This window comes from Teleopsis dalmanni, chromosome 1 (genome assembly GCF_002237135.1).
Source record: "Teleopsis dalmanni isolate 2A chromosome 1, ASM223713v2, whole genome shotgun sequence".
Classification (NCBI taxonomy): domain Eukaryota; kingdom Metazoa; phylum Arthropoda; class Insecta; order Diptera; family Diopsidae; genus Teleopsis; species Teleopsis dalmanni.
Window position 1 is genome coordinate 4,317,421 of NC_051846.1, and position 25,032 is coordinate 4,342,452.

Consider the following 25,032-nt stretch of genomic DNA (forward strand, 5'->3'; position numbering starts at 1 on the left):
AATTTTATGTTGATGTGTGATTTGTCAGCTGTTTTGGTTTGAATTTAAATGTTTGCACTGTTTATTTGCGCGGCACTGGTGTTCTCACCAGATTTTACACAAACCTGTTCCATGAAAATCTATATAAAGAGCGTAATTTGGCACTTTATTTGTTTTACTTGAGTTTTACTACGAGTAGCGCGTGGAACAGACCATGATGTTGATACACGGTAACAATTCTATTATGTATATTTTCATAGAAATGAGTTGTTTTCTCGATACAAAAACTTGTTAAAAGCAATTTATTACTTAAATGCATACTTTAAAATATTTTTATGTTTTGGCTACTAATAAAATAGTTTAAAACTAATACATATATAATAAGAGACTTGTTTTTATATACATTTTGGCTCAACCAATAGGTCATGATTAATCATAAAACTCATAAAAAACTTATTTATTGAACGATGTTCAAACCAACTGAATGAGTTAAAAATTAGTTGCTCTGTTTATATTTTGTTTTATAAAATTTGACAATAAAAACAATAATGTTAAAATGTGAGTTCTGAAACGATAGTTCAGAGTTTACATTCAGAATATATCTGAATGTAGGTTTGTGAGTTGGCTAGTACACAGATAAAATGCAACAAATGCTTACTTAAAAATTAAATTTGTTTAAATGTATTCTAACAGCATTTTTTTCGTTAAATCATTTTAAACGAATATAATTTGATAGTGTAGATATAGCTTAATACTACGTTTACATTGTAAAATTAATAGTAGATTAAAGCAATCATTAAGATTAAAGTACTAATCTAGTTGTTTAATAACCAACTTCCCATACAATAACTCACCTCGTTTTGGTCGGGATTAATTTTAATTCTCCTTCAAAATGATGCTTATTTCTCTGTACAACCCTGTAAATGTTTTAATATCGTAGAATTTTTTACGATATTAGAAGAATTGGAAAAGAAATGTCAAAATCTATTTAAAACAAAAGGTAGAAATTTGAAAATGCCGAAGTTAGTGACATTCTTATTAAATTTGTTTAATAATAGTTTTGTACATAATTATAACTATAATTTGTTAAATTTTTATTATAGAATTTTTAATAAATATATATTGTAATATTTTTATACATAGTTGTAATTTAATCCATTATTTTTATATATAAGGAGTCGGAACTTTTATCAAACACACGTAACAAAACATAATAAGAAAAACATCAAATTTAAAATTGAATGAATAATGTAAATGGTATAGATAAATACAGATTAACTTCTAATTAAACTAGTAAAACCGTGGTGCTTGCTATTATGATCCTCTTAAAATTTTATTGATATGTATATAATTACATATATTCTGTTACTTATATTTATATATAAATATATTATTTATATACATATATTTAATTACATTAAATCATACAAAAATGTAAGTTAAATTGTAGCAGAATATATAGAAAAAAAAACATTAGCCATTATAAAACACCCCTAATAGCAGTACAAGGAACAGATACAATAGCAAAGAACTGATGTATGTTTATATTGTGCAGAAAATGTTGTAAAATCTCCTATTAAACATTTTTAATATTATAACATTTTCAATATTCAGTAAAACTCATGTATATAATTAATAATTATGATATTTACATTCATATAACTGTTATAATGCACACACTATTTGTTCTTAAAATGTGTGTAATACACACTAAAATGTTCGCATTGCACAATAAAAAATCATATGTTTTCATGAAATTGTGTCAAATATTGTGTCTTGTATGTTAAATGTATGTACAATGAAATACGTTAAAATGCATAAAACAGCCGCAATCGGAGAGAGCGCGATTATTCTCGTTAAAGCGGCGTGCGAGTGATGGTGACTAGTTGTTCGTCACGCTAAATTTGTAAAATAATAAAAGAAGTAAAATTGAAAAGTATTTATAATTTGCAATAATAAGCATAAAATTATTTAAAAAATTGTGCAAACAAATTAACAAGTGTGTAATTATATTTAATATTGTGTAATTTGCTGATTACTACACTCAACTTAGCGCATATTTTGCATTTCCTGTTCTCGAAGCATAAAAGAATATTTGCTGCAAGCAAAAGGAATTTGTGTGGAATTAAGTGAAAAATATAATAAAAATATATAAAATGATAAGTTCAATGAAAGTTTGTTGCATTGGCGCTGGCTATGTTGGTGGTCCAACTTGCTCAGTAATGGCGCTGAAATGCCCAGACATAACAGTTACCGTAGTCGACAAAAGTTGTGAACGCATTGCACAGTGGAATTCCGACAAATTACCTATTTATGAGGTAAGTTTTGCGAACGCATAAAATGACTTAATAATGTAACGATTAAATAATTCTCTAAATACATGAAAATATTTTTTAATAAATAATAAATTAATCTGTTGAGGTGAAATAAATTCATTTTTGTAGTTTATATTGTTTATTTGGTTAAATGTGAAGGTTCAAGTGCTTTAGCACGATCATCTACAGTTCTAACCTCCCCTTGAGCTCTTACACCTCACGTAAATGTGATTCCCATTAGTGCTGCTCCGCAAGGTCAATGTCATTTAAGTCGTCCATTCAGTTTTGTTCGTATGATAAAAAGTTTGCGTCTCGAATTTCAATTAAATTCCATATCATTTTTCTTATATTTTGGTTTTGTCGCTTTTTTTTTTTTGTGCTCGTGTTGATAGTATTTTCAAGCAGTTTTAACCTAATTTTTATGGGTTCACTTCATAAGAATTCACAGAATTCAACCAGCCCAAAGGCAAAACTAAACTACCGCACTTGTATATCGCACAGGCGTATACAACTTCCTCTAGTCACATTTCGATAAGAGCACTTGCGTTGTTCTAATTACACTTATCTTTGCGTTAACTCTTGTTTTTTGTTATATTATTTATTTATCTCATTATTGTTTTTTTTTGTTATTAGCTAATGATTTTATTAATTTATCATTCAGACGACGAACCTCAGATAGTAAATAACACTTCTGTGCTTTTTGTGTTAGACATTATTGAAAAACTTATTTTGTACGGAAATTATTCTAAGAAGAGTCTGAAGTGTTATTTATAAAATACACGCAATCCGCAAGTGCTAAAAATTAGCGATTCTTTCTTTGGTTTCGTATACATAAATAAATACCTTCACTTAGTATTGTAACTTTCTTTTGCAGAATCTGTAAAAATTCCTCAAGATCATTTACTCAAGTAATTTGAAGTATAAAGTTAAGTATTAAAATTGCATTTAAATTTATATAAAATAAATTAATATATTAAATGCCAAATTTGAATTAAAAGTAATAAGTAAAATGTACTCCTTTCATTGGTCCAGAGCCCTTCTGCGGGGTAAGAAATAACTTCACAAATAACTTATTATGTGAACGGGAGAAACAAAATCTACTTGAACACTGGACAGCCCAAACAGCCATGCGGTAGTCAAGAAGATTCATTGATCCTGAACACATCAAAGTTGACGCTATCCTTAATCTTAGCAAAAACGATATTAAAATCTACACTGAACTTCTTACAGAATACTATAGATTTAATTACCACATGAAGATTATAGATGCGGTAGAAAGTGATTCCTGTCGACTCTGTCATGAGGAGAAGGAAGCATCAGAACATATATTATGCAACTGCCAACGGCGGCAAGACGTAGACCCGACTACATTGGAAGCGAGATCTTAGTCCCAAATTAAATAGGTAAAATTAAGCCCACAGCAATTACGAGATTTATAAATAGTCTAGAATTGTGTTAGTTGGGCACAATAGATCTTTTAGGTCGGGTTGTATTCATAGCCTATTATATAATAATAACTATTATTTAATAATAATAAGTAAAATAATAATTTTATTCAAAAGATTGTCTGTCATTCAAGCTGGGACAGTTTTATACATAATAATAAATTAAGTGAACTCTATTTTTCAAAATTGATATTCAAACTAATCGTTTCGATTTATTATAATAAACGAGACGTAAAGGAAATGTTCAATTTCATTTTGTTTACATTTCAAATACTAAAAAAAATGTTTAAAACATTCGAAATGTTTAAAATTGTTGAATACTTGCAATGCAAAATTCAAGTACAACCTTGTGCTGCAATTGTAATAAAACTAATATAATAATCCGAATGCAACAAAAATTGTGTTACATTTACCAGATCTCATATCATTATAAATGTCATTTATTTCATTAAAAAGGTGTTATTGATATCGCTGATGCATACTCTTCATTTATTATTGTTTGATTCATATAATTATTTTCTACATAGTCGTTCTTTTTTCCTCTTTCTATGATCTGTAGACTGTCTTAAGGCATTCTTATAATATGACCAGTCCATATTAACCGTTCTTTTCTCATATTCACTTATAGTATAATTCATATTATCATATCTTTTATTAAGATGAATGGTGACATTATAAAAAGTTTTTATCACTAGAAAACGTTGTCCAATTCCAGGTGATTAAAGATCAACGGCATTTGAATATAAACATAAAATAAACTGTCTGGGCTAAATCCTAGGTCCTGCTACGGATTAATAAAATTACTTCTTCTAATGTCCAGCATTAGTTTGAATATTTAGAATAGTGTTCATTAAAGAAATGTAATTAGATCGAGGTTATTGCATGGATGCCCATTAAGTTTTGATCTAAAAATTTGATTTGAAAAATCTTTGAAAAATGCTTGATGACTATTTTAGGTTCAGATCTTTAAGTACTCCTTAAATTCGAAAAAATCTCTACCATCAAAACGTATGGTTTACTCTATCTATTATTTGTTGTAGATCTATATTCAGTAATATTCTGAACGCATCTTGGTGTTTTAAAAATGACCAAAAAGAGTTGTATCTGAGACAAGACTAAAAAGTAGAAGAGTATTAAAAATAATGGTACGTATTTTTTAAATTGAACTAACAGACGTATAAGGCGGAAAAAGTTGCCATAGCATGAAACGTTTTAACTCTATATATGATCGAATCGACCGAATAGAAAAATATGTTGAATGATGCTAAAAATTCTTATCACGGAATTGCACTTTATCTGGTCTCGATAGCGACCAATAGAGGTATGCGTGAATTATAGGTAGTCAGATATACTCTACCTTACATGTAGATGCCTAACTATTGAAATAGAACTACAACCAAATAGTTACATACTTTACAAAACATGGGGATCAGAAGAACTCTATGTGCACCATGATATTTCAGAAATGATGATTTATAAAGAAATTCAACCTAAAAGTTCATCCAGGCAATGTTTTAAAGTTTTTTTAAAAACAACAGGGGAAAAAATCATCTTTACATATTGTCAATATTGAAATGGGACATTAAGTAAGATTGACCAAAAGGAAAAATATGTTGAATGACACCAACAAATAACCAGAACAAATAATTAAATCCAATAATTAACAAATATAAACATCAGTGTATATATTGTTTATAGACTACTGTATCTATTCTATGCCCAAGCCTATATTAGGCTGCTGCTTAAAATTTGTAAGGAAAAATTTAAAGAATATATAAAATTAATTATTTAATTTGTAAATATACATATTATAATACGTTAATTTAAAACAAAATAATTTTTAAAACACGTTTATTGTTTTTGAATACATAAACTTAAATAAAATTATGCAAATATTTTTTTTAAATTTAATTTTGCAGCTGTTTACGTACAATATAAAACGCCCAATTAAAGGAAATTCCGTGTTCTTTTTTTAATAAATTTCATCAAAAGCTATTTTTGTAATTTTTAAATTTATTTAACACTGAAATAGAATTCAATATTGTTAAATTAACAAAAAAAAAGTATGTGCGAAAAGAATAAGAAGTACGTGAAATAATTGCAGATAAAACAAACCAACTTGTGTACGTAAATTGAATGTTGAATGTTTCACTGACTTCATGGAATTTTCCAGAGTAAATATCGATTGAGGTTCAGTTACTTAACCGGTAACCCATTTATGAAGTTTATTATATGGTATTTATATAGTATTTCGTAAATATGTTTAAGCATTGTATGTTATTATAAAGTATTTATAAGAAACTGTTGCATATAGTATAATAATTCGAAAGCCAACTTTCTTCTTATGATAAATAATATTTTTTAATAATGAATTCTTTCTTTTAAATACTATCAAGAAGTCGGTTTTGTTTTTTTAGGATTGTAACTTTTATTTCCATCGTAGCTCTCTTCATCTTCATTATACTATTAAGAAGATTTCTTCCATAGAGGTGTAAACCAAATCATGAATACTAATGATATATTTCATTTTAGGACTCTTCTTCAGATGTACCCAGCGCATTTTACGGTTCTTTTGTCATTGTTAGATATTCTTCATTAATTCTAAGCACAATGAATTTTGTTAAAATGTTGAAGTAGTTTTAGTAATCTTTTTAAAATTTTATTTTTTGAAATTATTTTATTTTCAACATTTTTTTATATTTTAAGCCACCGCCATTATTATTCTATGCTGTTGTTAGTTCGGTGAAGAATTATATATTTTCATATCTCATAAATTGCTGATTATGGGTACATTCTTTAATATTTATGGTTCATGAATGTTTTTGCTCTATTTTTACAGTTTGTTATAAGGCTTCGACTTTGTACTGTTGCTTTTGTGTTAATCTTTTTGATCCGTGGTTTTCTATTTGTATTTTTTACTTCAGCTTCAATGTGTAAAGGCATTACTTATTATCTATTGGTATTTCGGATTTGCTTGAAACTATTCTTTAATATTTTTTTTAATAAGATTTTTTGTTCTCTAATATTTTCACTTCATAACCTCAATAAATTTTGAGTTTAAAACCAGAGAACTTTATTTAGCCACATTTAGGTATTTATGAACGCATTTATAAAATGTTAGTTACTAGAACATTGGCGTTGAAAACCGATTGATTTTCAATTAATTTGTGAATAAGCCAAATACTCAAAAATACAAAAAAAATATGAATTATAAAGTGTACGAATCAATTTTTAAACTAAAAATCGAGATACCTATAACCCAGTTTCATGTGAGCTTTGGGCACAAGACCGCTAATCTAACCTTATCTAACCTATCGTACAATTGTTATGTTCTAAAGCAGTGAATTCTTGCGCCTATAAGCATGTTTTTGTAGGGTATAATATCTATGGTGTGAGTGACATAAGCTAATATAACATAAGCATAAATTCTGACCTTTGATCAAAAAATTTCTATCTGATTTCTATCAAGATAATAACTTGAGCATTGAAAGTTTGTGTAGCCTTGGCTACTTGTGTAAAAACACGATTAGTCAAGGCTTTTAATTTAACAGACACGAGTTCTAAGCCTGGTACTTGCAGTTCAAACATATTATATAGGGACTATAAATTAAATAAAAAGAAACCGAATATTTCCTAAGACTACTGATTATGAGTACTTTTGGCAATACTCGAAACAAATTTATATGGTGAACCAATTAACTAAATTATTGTTCTTATCATTTCTGTGCTATTCGAATCCTTATAATTTTTAAAAAATAGCTTATTTGCCGTCATATGAAGCGTAGCTTTCGTCAAAAATAGTTAACTCCTTTGATTTTTTTTTTTTTGAAAAAAAGAATTACAGCTACTAATTTAATATAGTAATATAAGTGTATATAAGTTTAATTAAAGATATTTTTGTTTACATTGTCTAATGTAACATGATGGATGAGTTATATTTGATTTATGAAGCATCCTAGTTGTAATATATTTATGTCACAAAAGCCTAATTATGTAGTATGCGTTAATCAATGTAAGTGATCTTCATGGTCATGGAAAGTAACTTGTATATTAATTGAACAATTTTTTTGTAAAAGGTACTATGTATCATTTAAGTTAAATTTCAAACCTCTACAAATAGGCTCATGTGCAAAACACTTAGTGAAGATGACCATTCTACACCTTCCTTCCCATTCTAAACAAAAACTCAAACGGTATTAAGTAGATATACTTATATAAATCTTTTCCTCTCTACTCTATCATACGTACGAATATATACTGAACAGTTCATGTTTGTTAAGTAAATATGATCTGCGAATACTTATTATGCGTTAGTAAGTAAATTTTCAAAAAACTCATAAGTAAACATTTTATTAAATACATACTTCATAAAGATGTTATAAACAACAATTAAATTTTTAGGTACATAAAATTCAAATTTATTCAAATATTATTTTTTCTGTCATGTTCCGTCTAAAAATAAATAATTTTGTTTACATTAATGATGAAAAAAAAAAAAACAAAAAAAATACTCAATTTTTTAATCACACATTAGAAACACCGACTTACCCGTCAGTTCAGCAGCAATAAAAATGAAAAATGTCTAAAATCTCTAAGTAACAAATAATCAACGTTTTGATGTTGAAACACCGTGACTTTTGGGTTAATCTTCAAGATGTGGTTTCAGACAAGGTTTTGATGCTCACTCTAGTATTGGTTGTTGACCTTCTATGATTTATTATATGAGAAATCAATTTTCAATTTAGCTTGCTCATCTATGTAAATGTATAGCTTCGAAAGTATCTCATAAAAATGTACAGCTAATAACAAACTACAAAGAAAATTTACTTCACAAGTACGCATAATAACTTTAAATATCATTGTTAATAAAAAGCTTGCAATTTGTTGCTTATTTCTTCAACATTTTAGTTATTTATTTACAAACTTTTTTACTCATTGACACGATTTCTATACATACACTTAGTATTCATACTTGCAACTATTTTCATTCCTACATTTTGCGTTACATTATCTATATTGCTTACTCGATTTTTATCTCATATATGTATAAATAAGTTGTGTGATTCATATTTCTTGCTCAGCGACTATTTGAATTTATACCAAAACGTTCGAATAATCGTTTTACATTAAAAAAATCAAAGGTCGGGGTAGTTTCCCTTCTTCGATGTAAAATTTAGAATATTTCCGAGATAAGGCATGGTTGTCGTAAAAGGCGACTTAAGTCCGTTAGGCACCATAATGTACTGTTTTTAACTATAACTGGTGGCAAATGGGTTTTACTTACGGCATCCAATCAGAGGTAAGATCTGGTACCATAGGATGCAAGTGCGCGCTCTTTGGGTATCGTCACTGGCTTGGGATTCCGTAAAAGAATGTTGCGGTGACTATGGAAAAGTGCTAACATGCATACTTTCACTACATGTGGAGTTGCATTTTTCATTGAATGCTATGACTCAAAGAATAGCAGAGGTTAAGATGAGCCTCTTTCTTCAACAACGAAAAAGTTATATCCAAATATATAATTTTAATTGATGCCAACGGAATATTGTGTTTATTAACACTTTATCTTGCTATGTGCGCTGCTATGTACGTCAAACAATTCTTCACTTTGTCCGAATAGTTTTAACTATATGTACTCTATGTATCATACTGTATAGTTTTTAAGTTAATAGAACTCAAGCATATATAGTTTATGGATATCAATTTTATTTGAATACATTGAAATTATTATTTAAATACATATTGTTTTTATTATTAAAGCAATTCAGTTTGTTTCTAAAAAACTATATAACTCCAATTCTGCCAAACTTAGTTGTGAGATATATTACTCAGAAATATATCTGTATGATTGTTTATCCTCTTTAACGACGGTATTTTAACGGAATTATTGGTTGTCATGTGGTTTATCAATAATTATTAATGTCATTCACCTCATAAACCGTATAGATTTTAGAATATCTTTCAGTTTTACCACCTTCTAACGACTGCCCTATGTTAGTGATCTAGCAAAGCGTTTTGCTAGTTGATCTAGATTAAATGCCCGTCCCCGGTTTGATGAAGCAATATATATAGAATTAGTGATTAAAAGTTTCACTGTGATATGATTGTCTATTTTAAAATACAGTTAAAAGTTATTGTTAATAGCGTATTGGTGGAACATATTATTTTTGTTTTTATAATATTAATTTTATTGATACTTTATTTTAAGATATTTTGTCTTCTTTATAGAAGCACTTGTACAGCCTCCGTTCTCCATAAGACTGTATTTCTAAAACTTATATATAAACTTAACTATATTACATATTAACTATACAGTGTCCTATCACTAGTTCTCTATCTATATGTCTTATTACGATATTCGTGTTCTAATTCTCTGATACCTTTATGTTCATACTCACATGTTCTTCAAATGGAGTTTAATTTATGTCTATATCTCGTCAATTTATCTCTTTTCATCATAAATACTTTAAAAATTGTTACAATTAATAAAATTAATTCTACTATCAACTGCCGATAAGGCTTTTTAGTAGCATAAATAAATAATCAATTGTACTTCTATGTTATACGCTTATGAAAGGTTTTCAAGGTGCTACTACCTTTAATGTCTCAGGAAGAAAGTATCAAGACCTATTTTGGCCCTGAACTAAACAGTTACTTATCGCATATAAGCTCACATAACCTTAAAATAAGCACGTATTGTAGCTCAACAGCGCATGACGAAGTTCATTCACATTAACTGTCTCACAGCACATATAAACTTGATATCAATTCAATCATCGCTGATATGTTATTGAGTATTAACTTTCCATTTTTCTTATTTAAGCTGCAACTCGTTGACTTATTTCATCTCTTTTTGTTAGTTAGGCGGGTTACAATAATAAAACTAAAATATACAGAAAAGTGGCCTACTTTAATTGGTGTTTTTTTTTATTTTCCTACAAAACAATTGGAGGCTTATAAGTGATCATTGTAAGACATTTTTATTGATTACATATATCTTTGTAAACAACTTCTTACATTTTAATTCGGAATATACAAGTATATAAGGAATAAAATTAATTTCATCAACTGAATTGATTTAAAGATGAAAGTATATCATTCTAAATTTATATGTGTCGTCCCCAACTTTCCCTTTTTAAGCTTTGCAAAAAGCAAACTTAATGATATTCTCTTGTTTTGAAAATGTTCAAAATATTTCTTTATGATATTTTTTACATAATTAAACACACGTTTTTATCTCAAGAAGCCTTCCTCATTACGTCTCGATTGTTTCGATTTTGTTATATCATATGAAAGCATGTTAACGTGTATTGCAAATTAAGAAAAAATTTGTTTATAAAATACTTATGTTAACTAATGAAAAATTAAGTAAACAATATAGAAATGTAGAAACTTGAATGAATATTCCGTGAATAAATAAACACACAAATGTGTCATCATCAACAATTCTCGTTATCTCATAGTGCACTTAAGTTTGAAAGCACACGTTTCCTGCATTGTATGTAAACTCTTTTTGTTTTCTTAGTCCTATCTACCAAATATTATTAATAGATTTACAGCTAATATCTCTTAAAATTCATTTAAATGGACGATGGTCTAAAATGCCGAACTTGATTCATTTTAAGTAAGTTTCCTTAATACATAATTACAAAAGTTTTAAGCTCTTCGATTAAACATTGAGATGAAAAAATACACATTTTACAAACCAACTGAAGGTGTGTTACCTTTGACACTATAGATAACTCAAACCTATTTAAGTTTCAAAAAAAATTATATGAGTATACAAAATTAGTAAGTTATCTTACCATATAACATATATCAATTCCCTTTTTCTTTTTATTTTATCATAGCTCAAATGATAATTCCTTAAGGTACTGTTTAATTCTTGATGAGACATAGACATCCATGCATTAATAAGCACTCTCATTAATGCACTGTTTAATTCTTGGAGAGGAATCAATGACAAAGCAACCCAAACGTCTAATAAGATGGACATATACAATACTTACTAATACGAGTACAATATGTCATATTAACTAAAACCAGATCCAAACATTTTGTTTGATATGCAGTAGCAATAGGAAGTTACCTAAATTGCTGAATGATACCTAATATTATATATATGTAGTGTAATTTCAATAACAATATACTGCGCTGCGAACATGACTGTTCTAAAAAAATGTAAAATTTATCAGTTTAACCATAAAGTGAAAACTCTACGCGACATATACGGTTAAGTTAGATTAAAGTGTCAGCTTTATATATTACCATAGCTCACTTAGGCATACATAATGGTCCTTTCACAGTTAGGCTAATATCTACCAGAAGTATGAAACGACTTTAAAGCTAAATCTCGGCGCATTGAACGCAAATACAGCACCTCTTTGAAAAGGCATGGCAATATCCTTTCAGTATAAGAAAACCAACCTCACAAGTCCATAAACTTAGCTATGGCTCTTATTTAAAAGGATGATAGGTCTATCAGATCAATTAGAAAAAATGCCCAATAGATTTTAAATCTTCTCCTAGTCAATGATGAGCTCTGATATATGAGAAAAAGGGAGTAGAGTTTGCTTCTCATCTGCATACAGTGTTCATATCCTTCTAACATGCCTTTTAGCATTGTTACTGTAGCACTAAGTAAGTTCCGTTTTCTTCGAAACAGCTGACTAATATAAATCCTGTCCAATTTGGACAAGGTCAGTCTTCTGATGTGACTCACCGTTTTCGTCGAAGCAGCTAACTAATATAAATCCAATTTAGACTAGAGGAGTTTTGTGATGTGACTTGTTTATCTACCCAGGGTTTCATTGCAAAACCCAGGTATTCATATTGAATTTGAATTTGCCAGTGGAGCTATTGTAAGACAGAAGCAAATATTTGAAAGTCGATAAACAGAGAATACCGTGCCTCATTTTATGAGTTCGTTTGATTTACAGTTTCCTGAGATCTCTCTGTGTCCAGCAACCAATATAAGTTACATTTTGACAAGCCCAGCCTACTCGTTAGAAAATCATGGTATTTTCGAACTGCAAGAGAAACAGCAGTAACGCCTATCAGAGATTTAACTGATTTAATTCATACATAACAACAACTATATGGATCAGAACGCAATTTGTTACAGAACCATTTGACTTTGACAGAAGTGGTGGTTGTAGAAGCGATTAAAGCCAATTCATTAGAAAGGGTTTGCAGACTTTATCATTTAGCTTGGAGTCGTCAGTGTAAATTTCAATCATTTTAGCAGGTAGAACTGTATCTTGAGTTCAGCTATTTACTTGTATATAAAAAATCCAAAATTATGAAGGTTAGTGTTAAGTTTTTCATAATACTTTTAATGCAGTTAAAGACACATTGGAGACCCTATTTAATGTGTATATTTTTGATTAACTTGACAAATTAAATCCATTGTGTAATATTTGTGTATTAAATCAAACCCATCTTTAGGTTTTTAAAATATACGAACAAAATTATGCAACATACACTTTTTGAGAACAGGCCATGGTTATTCCCTGAACAATCAAATTAAGATGGCTATATTCTAAAGCTACGAAATCCGTTATGTATATAAGTCACCTTTCTTTTGAATTTGTTGTACTATAACGTATCACGTCTCTTCTTTTCACAAATACTGCATATTTCTAACAGATAATTTGAATGAGGTCTGTGAGTAAATCAAAATTCTTGTTAACATTATTGTATTTTAAATATTTGTTTTCAATTAAAATAATATAATTATACAAAAATTCATGTAAGAAGAGGCTTTGTACAGATACCGTCATTGACGGTTTATGTGTCATCATATAAAACTCATGATCCGAGCAGAAAATTCCGATTTAAATGAATGCAATTATCGTAAGAACTTCTCCGTAATTGTCGTGTTTTAATTATACAACAGGTTTTAATTTATTTATTCATTTACTTCAGCGGTATATTAACATGCTTTAAATTTTTTAAATTAAATTTAAAATAATTTTCATTGATGCAGAAATTATTTTTAGTTAAACAAAGCACGTGCGTTTATTTAATTAAGAATAATAAAAATACTATAAAAATTCACAATCGAATAACTAAAGTATTTTTCGAATTTTTATTATAGCCTGGCTTAGACGAGGTCGTTAAAAAATGTCGAAATGTTAACCTATTCTTCTCGACAGATATTGACACTGCCATAAAAGAAGCCGATTTAATATTCATTTCCGTAAATACACCCACAAAAACATTTGGCAATGGAAAAGGTTTGTACTCTTTCAAAAATATATGAAATTTATTATATTGTATTCGTATATATTATTTATTGTACTTATTATCGGTAGGACGTGCTGCTGATTTAAAGTATGTGGAAAGTGCCGCACGAATGATTGCTGAAGTGGCACAATCCAACAAAATCGTCGTGGAAAAGAGTACTGTGCCTGTGCGTGCTGCAGAAAGCATAATGCACATTCTGCGTGCCAATCAGAAGCCAGGCATACACTATGACATACTCTCAAATCCTGAATTTTTAGCAGAAGGCACAGCAATTGAAGACTTACTTAATGCAGATCGAGTACTTATCGGCGGCGAAGAAACTCCAGAAGGACATAAAGCAGTAGAGAAACTTTCTTGGATCTATCAACATTGGATACCGAAATCTAATATATTAACTACAAATACCTGGAGTTCAGAACTATCGAAATTAGCTGCGAATGCTTTCTTAGCACAACGTATTTCTAGCATTAATTCCCTATCGGCAGTGTGTGAAGCGACTGGTGCCGATGTAGCTGAGGTTGCACGTGCTATTGGCTTAGATTCCCGTATTGGTTCGAAATTCTTACAAGCATCTGTTGGATTTGGTGGCAGTTGCTTTCAGAAAGATATATTGAATTTAGTATATATATGTGAAGGGTTAAACCTGCCAGAGGTGGCTGCTTATTGGCAACAAGTTATTGATATGAATGAATATCAGAAATCTCGCTTCTCACAGAAAGTAATTTTTTAAATATAATAATCTATAAATTTACATTAACATTTTATGAAATTTAGATTATTGAAAGTCTTTTCAACACAGTATCTGATAAGCGTATATCCATATTTGGTTTCGCGTTCAAAAAGAATACTGGTGATACACGTGAAACACCAGCTATAACAGTATGTAAGACACTACTTGAGGAAGGTGCTAAGTTGGACATATATGATCCTAAAGTGGAACCAGAACAAATTATTGATGATCTTACGCATCCGTGCGTAACCGAATCACCTGAAAATGTTAAAAAAGCTGTTCAAATACATAGCGATCCCTACAGCGCCATACGTGGAACTCACGCAATCGTTTTGTGTACAGAGTGGGATGAATTTGTGGTAAGTACAAACATTTTGGAGTATTTTACAAATTAATGAAATTATTAAATATTTATTTTTTTAAGAATTTGGATTATAAACGAATTTACCAATCAATGATGAAACCAGCATATATATTCGATGGTCGCAAAATTCTTGATCATGAACGTTTGCTGCAAATTGGTTTTCATGTACAGACTATTGGTAAGAAATACCAACGTACTGGCTTGATGCGATCATGGGGAAGTGTACCACAACTATAGAATTTTAGAAGATATAAATATCGAGAGTTTTAGTGTAAATACTTTTCAGGAACAAATACGAATTCTTCTATGATTTCAAACTTCTAAACAAAATATGGAAAAACAATCACGTTTCACGTTTAAAATATTTATATTTTTATTGACATTGCCACTTAGAAGTATAAATTTATATTTATTGCATTTATAAATACGATATATGTATGTAGATTTCTTATAATATTCATTATTGTTATGATGTGACATTATCTATCATTTTATTATCAATTTTGTACTGCAATTGACGTTAATGTGTCTTCCTTGTGGCAAAGAAAATTATACTTAATCTTATTTAATGTGTTCAGTCGTTTTTGACGGCTGGTGTTGGGTTGAAGTATTCTTTCCTTACTGGATCTATGAAACGTATTTGTTTGAAGTTATTATAATATCAAACTATTATCAATTGAATTATTATAAAGTAAAACAAATTAATTTAATTTAAAAAAATAGATTGATATTGCAAAAGGCCTTCAAAATGTATTATGATGTTTGAACTTGTACTTTAGCAAGACTTTTTAAAGAGTATCAAACTAAATTACTCATCAAATAAGTTGATGGATAAACATCAACATTTTTACTCAGAGATATCTATGACCCTTATGTATAATCAACGTACACTATTCTTATCCTGTGAGTACAGTTCCCCATATCCCTTTTCATCTACTATGTCTATTATAATTTATATATATAATACTCTCTCTAAGCACTCTCTCTTCATAGGATTCATAATAAATATTTAATTTAAATTAATATATGACGATGTCATTGACCTCGTACTTAAGTTTTATAAAAAAAAAAAACAAAGCAAAATTCCCAATAATTACATCATGAGTTATTACATATTATGCATATAAACAGATGTTTCTTTGCTGATCTAGGTCAATTATATTCTTTAAATAAAATCAGTTTAGTTGTTTATATATCGAAATTTATTTTGTTTTTATTTTGATTTTTTTAATGGTTATTTTCTTTGTATTGTCAGGTTCATAAACGCAATTGCAGTGCACATTAAATACTTTATTATTGACTTAAAAATATTTAATTGAAAAAACCAAATCTAAAATCTTGTTCTAAGTATATTCATATCTGCTAACAGTATTTATAGCTATCGTGTATTAAACTATATTTAAAAATTATTTAAGTAGTTCTACTCAAATGAACTCGCATTTTTAGTCTAAAAAGCTTCCCGTTCAAAACGTTAAGCATTTGTTATTTTGAAAAAAACTGTGCATATCGCCATAACAAAACAATTATATTATTTAATTTCTATTATAATTTTGTTATTGTAAACAATAATTAAATACTTTCCTAAAAATAATGTTCAAAACTATCACTACATAGTCATACAAAAATTTGTAAATTAATAAAAATACACTTTATATTATATGAACAAATGTTTTTTTTATATTTAGTCTTAAATTAGGATTTTAAACAAAATTAATTATTATCAACAAATAAAAATAATATTGCAAATTATTTATATTATATTATTGTTACATAGCTTATATTTTTTAAAATGGTTTTCTTTTCAATATTTGACGATACCATAAATATCCAGTTGCTACTGATAAACAATACCATGTTATCAAATATGATAAATGCTCATTTCGTAATGTAACGCGTGTTTGTCCACCTACTGGGCCTCCGGGAGCTGATGATGCATAAGTAGCATCAATGAATACTGGTGCAGCACCGGTTGCTGCACACATTTTACCTAAATCTCTATATAAGAAAATACCTCCTTTGTGTTCAGGTGTAAACTGTGCACGCTTCTCGCCACAACGTACGACACCAGTTATTTCTACTTCATGTTCAATTTGTCCCTCAGGCCTTGTGGTAGGTTTAACTTGTTTTCGTGATACCCACCCTCGATTTACGAGTATAATGTCACTAATATTATGAAATGCTTAAGTTGTTGTGTTACGGTAATGTTACTGAAGTAACTTACTCTCTATTGGATACCTTAAAAGGTGTTATAATTAAATAACCATTTCCACTGTCACGTTGTGAAAATAGTCCACCAGCTGTTTCTGCTCCATCTGGGCGTATAAACGATCTAGGACCCATAAGTAATTCTTTTTCATGTAAAAATTTTCCTCTTACTTTTACTAAACGATATTCCATCTTTGATACATCTGAGAGGCTGAAATATATAAATAAAATGCTTGTACATTAATTACTACTAAAAAAAATTTAATTAAATAATCATCTTAGCGCTCATTTGTAAACTCGTCAGTAAGTTAATTCAAATAATTTAATTATCATGTATGACATCATTGCTTATAACATTTTTTCTCTTTTAACCTTTTAACCTTAATCTCTTTTAGCCTTATAGCTTATGAATATGCCTATATCTCCTGTTCTGTTATGTTCTATACTTTAGCACGATTAAGGTACAGAAGAGATTTTGTTATCAGAATGTAATTAGATCTCTTGTTTATAAATATATTATTTTTAAATAGATTTTTTTGAATATGTACTTGAAATACTTGCGTAAACATTAATTAGCTAGATTTTTTAACATAAGAACAAAGGATGACTGAAATGAATTTTTTCAGTCATTCTTGAAAAAATTACGGATTAACTTTAGAGGTGCTGAGACACAAAAACACACATTTAAAATTCTGTTCAAGATGACGAATATACAGTCTTCTCAATTAACTCACTAAGAAATATAAAGAATAATTTCTATAAGTTTAAATAAATCAACGTAAACTTCTCGACATTAGGATAAAATACTTACTTATCCGGTAAAGGTGCTGCCGGTATTTGTTTAAGATGATCCAGTTCCTTAATAAGTTGTTCTTTCCATGATTTTCTTTTTACTTGCCAGCAACCCAAAGCGAATGTTGTTGCTGGAATAAGCTTAAATTGGAGATAATTGTTTTAATATAACTTTATATATTACATTAATTTATACCAGTAAAAACCATCCGAGTGGTGATATTTTTTTGTTGGTTTCTTCAGCTCTTCGTAAGATTGGCTTAATGGTTGTATTGGGCCCATCCAATGATGACCAAGAACGTACATTGTTAAGAATGCTTTGCTTCGGTGGAATAGTCGAAAATCTTGTTAAGACCCCTACGACTATGGGTTTATTTATTTTTGTTAAATTTGTTGAAAGCCGCCACATTTTTAATAACATATGTTATTATGTGACACCATAGTGACATCAAAATATGTGGTTATCCGTTTTGAATTTGGTTACTTTTATATTAAGGATACTTATACAGATGCATTTTACGGATATACTCGAGTTTAACCGGAATTGTTATTGTTGTCTTAATTATTTTTTTTTCATACTTACGCAAAAAAAATTGTTACATTAATGTGTGTTGCATTTAACAGAATTTATTTATAAACATACCCTATGAGAGATTTATAAATGAGAGAGAGAGATTTATAAATATTTTTTATTATTATAAATTAAAGTATTATTTAATAATTATTAATTAAATTAATTTAAAAAAAAAACTTTATATGAAGGTTTGAATTCCTCATCAAAGAACAAACAAAAAATTACATTAATGGAGTAATGGAGCTGTTGCAAACCTATAGGGTACCAGCGATGAAAAGCAGCAAATACAGGCAAAGAAATGTGCTAGTATAGCAACTGGTGAAATAAAAAGCAAACCGACAACTCGACCCTAGATTGTCGTTGTAATAACTACAAATCTATTCAAACTTAACTTTCTGTGAAATCAATTGTAAAGTTCTGTACAATATCCACAATTGAAACTCCCTTCAAAGAATAAGGTTTTGTTGTTTGTTACGATTTCCAAGACTATAGACTTAAACTCGCAAGCATTCACATCCCAAAAACCAAGACCGTGGTGCTCGTTGTGATATTTACACACTAAAGATCTAAAGTATTATCCACAGAATTAAGTTTTGATGTCAGTTGCGATTTGCAAGACTTCAGTCTAAGGCTCCTAAATAGTCACAACCAAAGTTGCATCCAAGAGATTCAACGAAGAATCACTCTTGCCAATAGATGTTAGTTCGGGCTAAGTAGACAATTGAGAAATAAAGCCCTCATTCGACAAACAAAATCCACGCTCTACAAGTCTTTAATCATGTCTACTATGCTATATGGTGCAGAAGCTTAGACAATTAGCAATAGTGATGGGAGGCGTTAGGAGCATTCGAGAGAAAAACTCTTCGAAAGATCTATGGTTCCTTATGCGTCGGCAACGAGTATCGATTTACAGTCAACGATGAGTTGTAAGAGTTATATCACGACATTGACATAGTTCAGCGCATAAAAATTTAGCAATTTGGCTGGCTTGATGGAGGATATCTGCATCTTCGGTGGAAGGACCAAGTGATCAACCATTTGGTGGCGTTAGGTACTAACAACTGGCTACAAAACCACTGATCCTGTTGACTGGCGGACACTATCAAATGCGAACCAGGATGAATCACGTCTATAAAGGCTAACTAAGTAAGTAAAGATACATTATTTCCTCTTTTATTTAGTTTTTCAGTTTTTCAATCTATCCATGGCTCTTTTACAGAAGAAGCAGGAAAATAAGTATCAAGAAGTAAACTAATTTTTCATTCTTCATTGTTAGAAAAGCTGTCATCATCTTTCCTGAGGTTTGTAAAGGATACACTGGTAGCTCTTGACAGTCCTTTACAGAGTCTTGATGGTCCTTTCATCTTCTGTTGGCTGTCATTTGTTCTTCTAAACTAATCGACATATTATTTCTGCCACAGTCGTATTTTCGAAGTTAGTTTTTTTACATTTAATTTATTAAAAATATAATAATAATTTTAAGATATGTAATTCGATAAAAACAACATTTTAACATTTATAATATATATCACAAGACATTTTTTATTATAATACCATAATTAATTAAAAGTAAATTTATATTAATTTTAGTAGTTTGCAATAGAGCAATATGAAAATATATTGTTAGTTCTATTCTGATTTAACAATGTCCTCCATTATTATTCTTGACTTTTGAATTCATATGTTTAATTAACTAAACAAGCGTTTTCTTAAATTAATCACAATGTCGTTGTTAATATAACAATACTTAAAATGTAACAAAAATAAAGTCAAGAAAAATTTATTTCAATTAAAAATTTTTCTTTTTTTAAATATGTTATTTACATATAAATTAAATATAATAAATAAGAAATCATGAATATTATAAACAAGTGAATAAATGTTTTCTTTTTAAAAAAGAAATATAATAATGGTACTTGCTTTTAATAAGAGTAAACAACTCATAACGAAACAAGAAAACTTATCTAAATTTTAATTTTACATTATATCCGTATCAATTAAAATATTTAAAAATTTATATATAACTGAAAAGTTCTGTTTTTAAATTTTGCAATTAACATAAATATATATTTAAAGAAAAAGAATTGAACTTAACTAAAAATTAAACATTTTTATGGTAAAATTGTTTCTGCACACGGTTGCCATGGTGAATAATTCTTCGAAGGTGACAAATGAGGCGGTGATGGCGAAAGTTTAGTTGAGGATGATTGGGATGTAGTAGAAACAATAGGTTGTAATAAATTGATATGATGTCCTTTCTTCATTGAATTTAAAAAAATATTCATCATAGCAGCTGTCTCCTGTCGACCTCTTTCCAAAATTGTTTCCGTTACTTTTAAGTTTTCTTTTAAAACTTTTTCGGAAATGGACTTGAAGGTTTTTTGATAGTTTTCATCCCGTTTCTTGATCTCTTTCAGTATAAATTCATTCATATTTTTCATTTCTGTAATGCAATATTTTTTTAATATACAATTGCTGTCTTCATCTAAACAAGAAAAATATATATGAAGTTGTATACATTTAAATGTATTACTTATCATTTGTGTTTCTACATACTTGAATTCTGGAGTGCACTTGTGGCTTCTTCTGTTGCTTCTAAACCGTGGTTGCTATGTGCAGCAGGAAAATGATCAATTTTTATTTTTTTATTGTTTACAACTGAGGAATCTGTTTCGTCTTTGCTCACAACACTGGCATTGCATAAAATTTCATCTAACATTTCAAGATATTGCAATGTTTGACGGTCAACTCCGTTTGTGGAATTATTACGTTTTATTTTGTTGTATTGAAACTTAAGGGATTGAAATTTTGTTTTAACTTGAGCTCTAGTTTTGTTAACACCCTTTTGTCGTAGTTTTTCGGTAATATCAGAAAAAATTGCTTTACTTTTTTTCTTTTTCCCATTTAATAGTTCAACGACATTTTGCTGCTTCAATATTACAAGCAAATGTAATAATTCCTCATTTTTCCAAGCGTATCTTTTCTTTTCTTCCATTGTTTATAAAATTGTATTATAAAAATATATATGAATTCTTCTCAGTTATTTACGCTGTTTAAACTTGTGCAAAAACAAAAACATACATATGTTGCTCAAAGAAACACGAAAACATCATTGCCACCGTTGAAATTTAGCAAAAACAAAAATATTTTTGCACACGCATTATATATTTTTATCCGCAAATTATTTTCTGACTGGCAGTACCGGAATTCTTGCTGTTAAAAATTTAAATTAGTGGTATTCAGTATGTCTGCGCATCGTTGCACATGCAAAATTATTTGATTTTATAAAAAAATTCCCTTTCTGATGATTCTGTATCTAATTTGCAAAACAATATGTAAGACCATATTTTCAACACCTCTTGCATATTTGAATCTCAAGACTGAATGATAATATTTTTTTTACTGTTCGCTGGCCAATACTTTAGCGAAACTGTCAAGTTTTGTTTGATTTTGTAATTTTGTGCAATTGTTTGATTTTGTATTTATTTTACGTCCAACAATGTCGGACAATGTCAATATATTCTGCTTTTCATTTTTTCTTGGCATTGTTAAAATTATGCATATCGAATCTGAGTTATATTTTACAAATATACAAATACGAAAACATAAATCAGCTGTTTTAAAATTTTTTTTAGACTAATATACACAATATTCATGTGTATTCACTATTATTTGAGTTTGCAAAGATGCACATTTAATGAAGCACAGACATCCTGAATATCCCTATTGATTCAAAATACGTTTGAACTTAATATGGTTCAGCACTATAATTACTGTATAAGAAGTTTAAATTAATGGTGTTTTATGAAAAATATTTTAGTTACATAATTTATATTAAAATATATTACTATTTATAATGGTTTTTATATATTTCTTAATCCGGCTATTTGTTAATTTTTGTAAATAATTCAACGTTTAATATTTTTTATTATATTCTATATTTCGACTCTCCTTGAGAGTCATTATCAGGATAAGGATTTAACATAAATTAATATTACGAAAACTATATCAATGTCATTCTCTTTATTCTATTGTCTATATTGCAATATATATTGCAGTGCAATATAGCCGGTTTAAAAAATATAAAAACCATTAACCATAAACATAAAAACTATTACAAAAAAACAGGTCGATAAATAAATTCAAAAAATTATATTGCAATTTATTTTTTAAAATTAATTCACATCACTATTATCTGAACAGCTGTTTTGTTTGTTTAGTTCCTTTTCTCTTTTCTATGCATTTTCTACAATATTCTATGTGGTTATTAGTTGCGAATGTGAGGGGATGGAATAGCGGAGAGTTTTCAACCCGATGTGGAACTAATTAAATTAACAGAAAATAAAAATATTTAATAGGTATAATGCAATAATTGTGGCGTTTAGGAGTATGCAAGAAATATTAACGTGATATTGGCACAGAATTTTATTGTAAGAATTTAATTAAAATTTGCAAAAAATGAAAATTATAGGTAGTTTATCAGTGGTGAGCAGCGCATACAGTGGTAATAAGAAAACGTATTTTGTTGTGTACATTTTTCATTATATAAATTTCTTTATAATTGTGGTGTAGTTATATTGCTCTTCACAGCAACAGTGCTGTTGCTACCCAATACAACTGCTTCCCGAGTACTTGAGTTAACTGACCGCTTTATTGATGTAAGACATGAAGGACAATTTCTGGTTATGTTTTATGCACCCTGGTGTGGATACTGTAAGCGTACTGAACCCATATTTGCTTTGGTGGCACAAGCATTGCATGCCACAAATGTACGTGTGGGTCGACTAGATTGTACAAAATATCCTGCGTCTGCTCGTGAATTTAAAGTACGTGCATATCCCACTATTATGTTTATAAAAGGTAAAATTCTATCTAATATGGATTACACAATAATATAAATCAATAAAATAGATCAAATAATAAATTAATACACATGTTTTGTTTAGGTAATATGGAGTATGTTTATAGTGGAGATCGTACGAAAGATGAATTGGTTGATTATGCTTTACGCATGAGTGGACCGCCAGTGCAATTGGTAACACGTACCGAGAGTGTTGATATGTTAAAAGGTTCACATACCATATTCTTCATGTTTGTTGGACAACAAGAAGGTGTTGTGTGGGATACATTTTATGCCGCAGCCGAAAGTTATCAAGAGCATGGATTTTTTTACGCCACTACTGAGGATATTGCAATACAACATTTTGATATGGAAAAATTACCAGCAGTTATTGTTTATAAAGAAGAAATGCATCACTTCTATCCAAATGGACACATTGCACATGAAATGGATCCACAAGATGTTAATGAAACTATACACCATTGGGTTAACGTCGAACGGTTTATAACCTTTCCAAAAATCACACGTTACAACATACATCAACTGTTACGTACCAAAAAATTTTTGGTAATCGCTGTAGTAGAAGAAGACAAATTGGATCATGTAGCCACACATGAATTGGAGTTTAGAGATATGATTGAAAGTGTGATACGAAAACATCGTGATCGCTATCATAGCCAATTTCAATTTGGTTGGGTAAGTTTGTGACATTTTAAACTTATTTAAATATATTCTTATTGCTTTCATATTGCAGATTGGTGACCCTAGTATAGCGCACTCAATAATCTTAGATCAAATGCCCACACCGCATTTAATAGTTATAAATTCCACTACACAACACCACTATATACCAGATGATGATCCTTTACAAATGACACCACAGGCTTTGCACATATTTCTTGAGTCCATTATTAATGAAAGTGTGACTGCGTATGGAGGCGACACGTACTTAGTACGTTTGCAACGCGCCCTGTTCGAAATACGAAAGGGTTTAAAAGAGATGTGGCAGGGTAATCCAGTGTTGACCTCAGTTATATTTGGTCTACCATTAGGATTTTTATCATTGATTTTATATTCCATATTTTGCGGAGACTGTTTAGTTACTGATGAGGAAGAAGATGAGCACGAGAAAAAGGAGTAGAGTAAATTATGTGCCAAAGTTTAATTAAGCAAAATAACAAAAAAAAAAGAGTTCTCGAAATATTTGTAACTCATCTTATGAAATCAAAAAATTTTCTTTTTGATGTTTGTGCAAAGTATTCCAATTTATCAATATTATAGGTTAATTGTCTGCCTTTGAATTATTGTTGGAAGTTTTGATATTTGTGTGTACTTCTAGTCTAGTCTAGTTTTATTTTATAAATATTTTTTCATTTCTTTTCAATTAAGTGTATTTTTTAAACTTAATTTATTATATCCAATTATTTGTTAGTTGAGTTATATTTTTATTGAGTAATTTTTGTTTTAGTATTTACAACTAATTTAAATAAAAGTGTTTCCATTACAAAAAATACAAATTTAGTTTGCATTGAACACATGC

At 29.0% G+C, this 25,032-nt stretch overlaps 4 protein-coding genes across 5 annotated transcripts; 2 read left to right on the forward strand and 2 right to left on the reverse strand.

Moving 5' to 3' along the window:
- Window positions 1-1,810: 1,810 nt before the first annotated feature.
- On the forward strand, window positions 1,811-16,736 carry LOC119668592 (UDP-glucose 6-dehydrogenase). The gene is made up of 5 exons (XM_038078153.1): window positions 1,811-2,297; window positions 13,839-13,977; window positions 14,056-14,705; window positions 14,762-15,076; window positions 15,142-16,736. The coding sequence occupies exons 1-5, from the start codon at window positions 2,136-2,138 to the stop codon at window positions 15,316-15,318; spliced, it is 1,443 nt and encodes a 480-aa protein (XP_037934081.1). The 5' UTR covers window positions 1,811-2,135; the 3' UTR covers window positions 15,319-16,736.
- Window positions 16,737-16,854: 118 nt separating this feature from the next.
- Window positions 16,855-18,520, reverse strand: LOC119668691 (SURF1-like protein). The gene is made up of 4 exons (XM_038078284.1): window positions 18,275-18,520; window positions 18,098-18,219; window positions 17,303-17,497; window positions 16,855-17,244 (listed from the first exon to the last, which is right to left on the reverse strand). The coding sequence occupies exons 1-4, from the start codon at window positions 18,497-18,499 to the stop codon at window positions 16,866-16,868; spliced, it is 921 nt and encodes a 306-aa protein (XP_037934212.1). The 5' UTR covers window positions 18,500-18,520; the 3' UTR covers window positions 16,855-16,865.
- Window positions 18,521-20,725: 2,205 nt separating this feature from the next.
- On the reverse strand, window positions 20,726-21,845 carry LOC119665683. Of its 2 annotated transcripts, none has more exons than XM_038074913.1 (2): window positions 21,209-21,845; window positions 20,726-21,095 (listed from the first exon to the last, which is right to left on the reverse strand). In XM_038074913.1, the coding sequence occupies exons 1-2, from the start codon at window positions 21,645-21,647 to the stop codon at window positions 20,764-20,766; spliced, it is 771 nt and encodes a 256-aa protein (XP_037930841.1). In that variant the 5' UTR covers window positions 21,648-21,845; the 3' UTR covers window positions 20,726-20,763. The 2 variants fall into 2 exon arrangements, with proteins under 2 accessions (XP_037930841.1, XP_037930840.1); XM_038074912.1 differs by having other exon boundaries at window positions 20,726-21,137; window positions 21,209-21,844.
- A 1,016-nt stretch (window positions 21,846-22,861) lies between these two features.
- Window positions 22,862-24,940, forward strand: LOC119665682 (protein disulfide-isomerase TMX3). The gene is made up of 4 exons (XM_038074911.1): window positions 22,862-23,156; window positions 23,225-23,512; window positions 23,599-24,188; window positions 24,247-24,940. Exons 1-4 carry the CDS (start codon window positions 23,111-23,113, stop codon window positions 24,631-24,633), a joined length of 1,311 nt encoding a protein of 436 aa, XP_037930839.1. The 5' UTR covers window positions 22,862-23,110; the 3' UTR covers window positions 24,634-24,940.
- The last annotated feature ends 92 nt before the right edge of the window (window positions 24,941-25,032 follow it).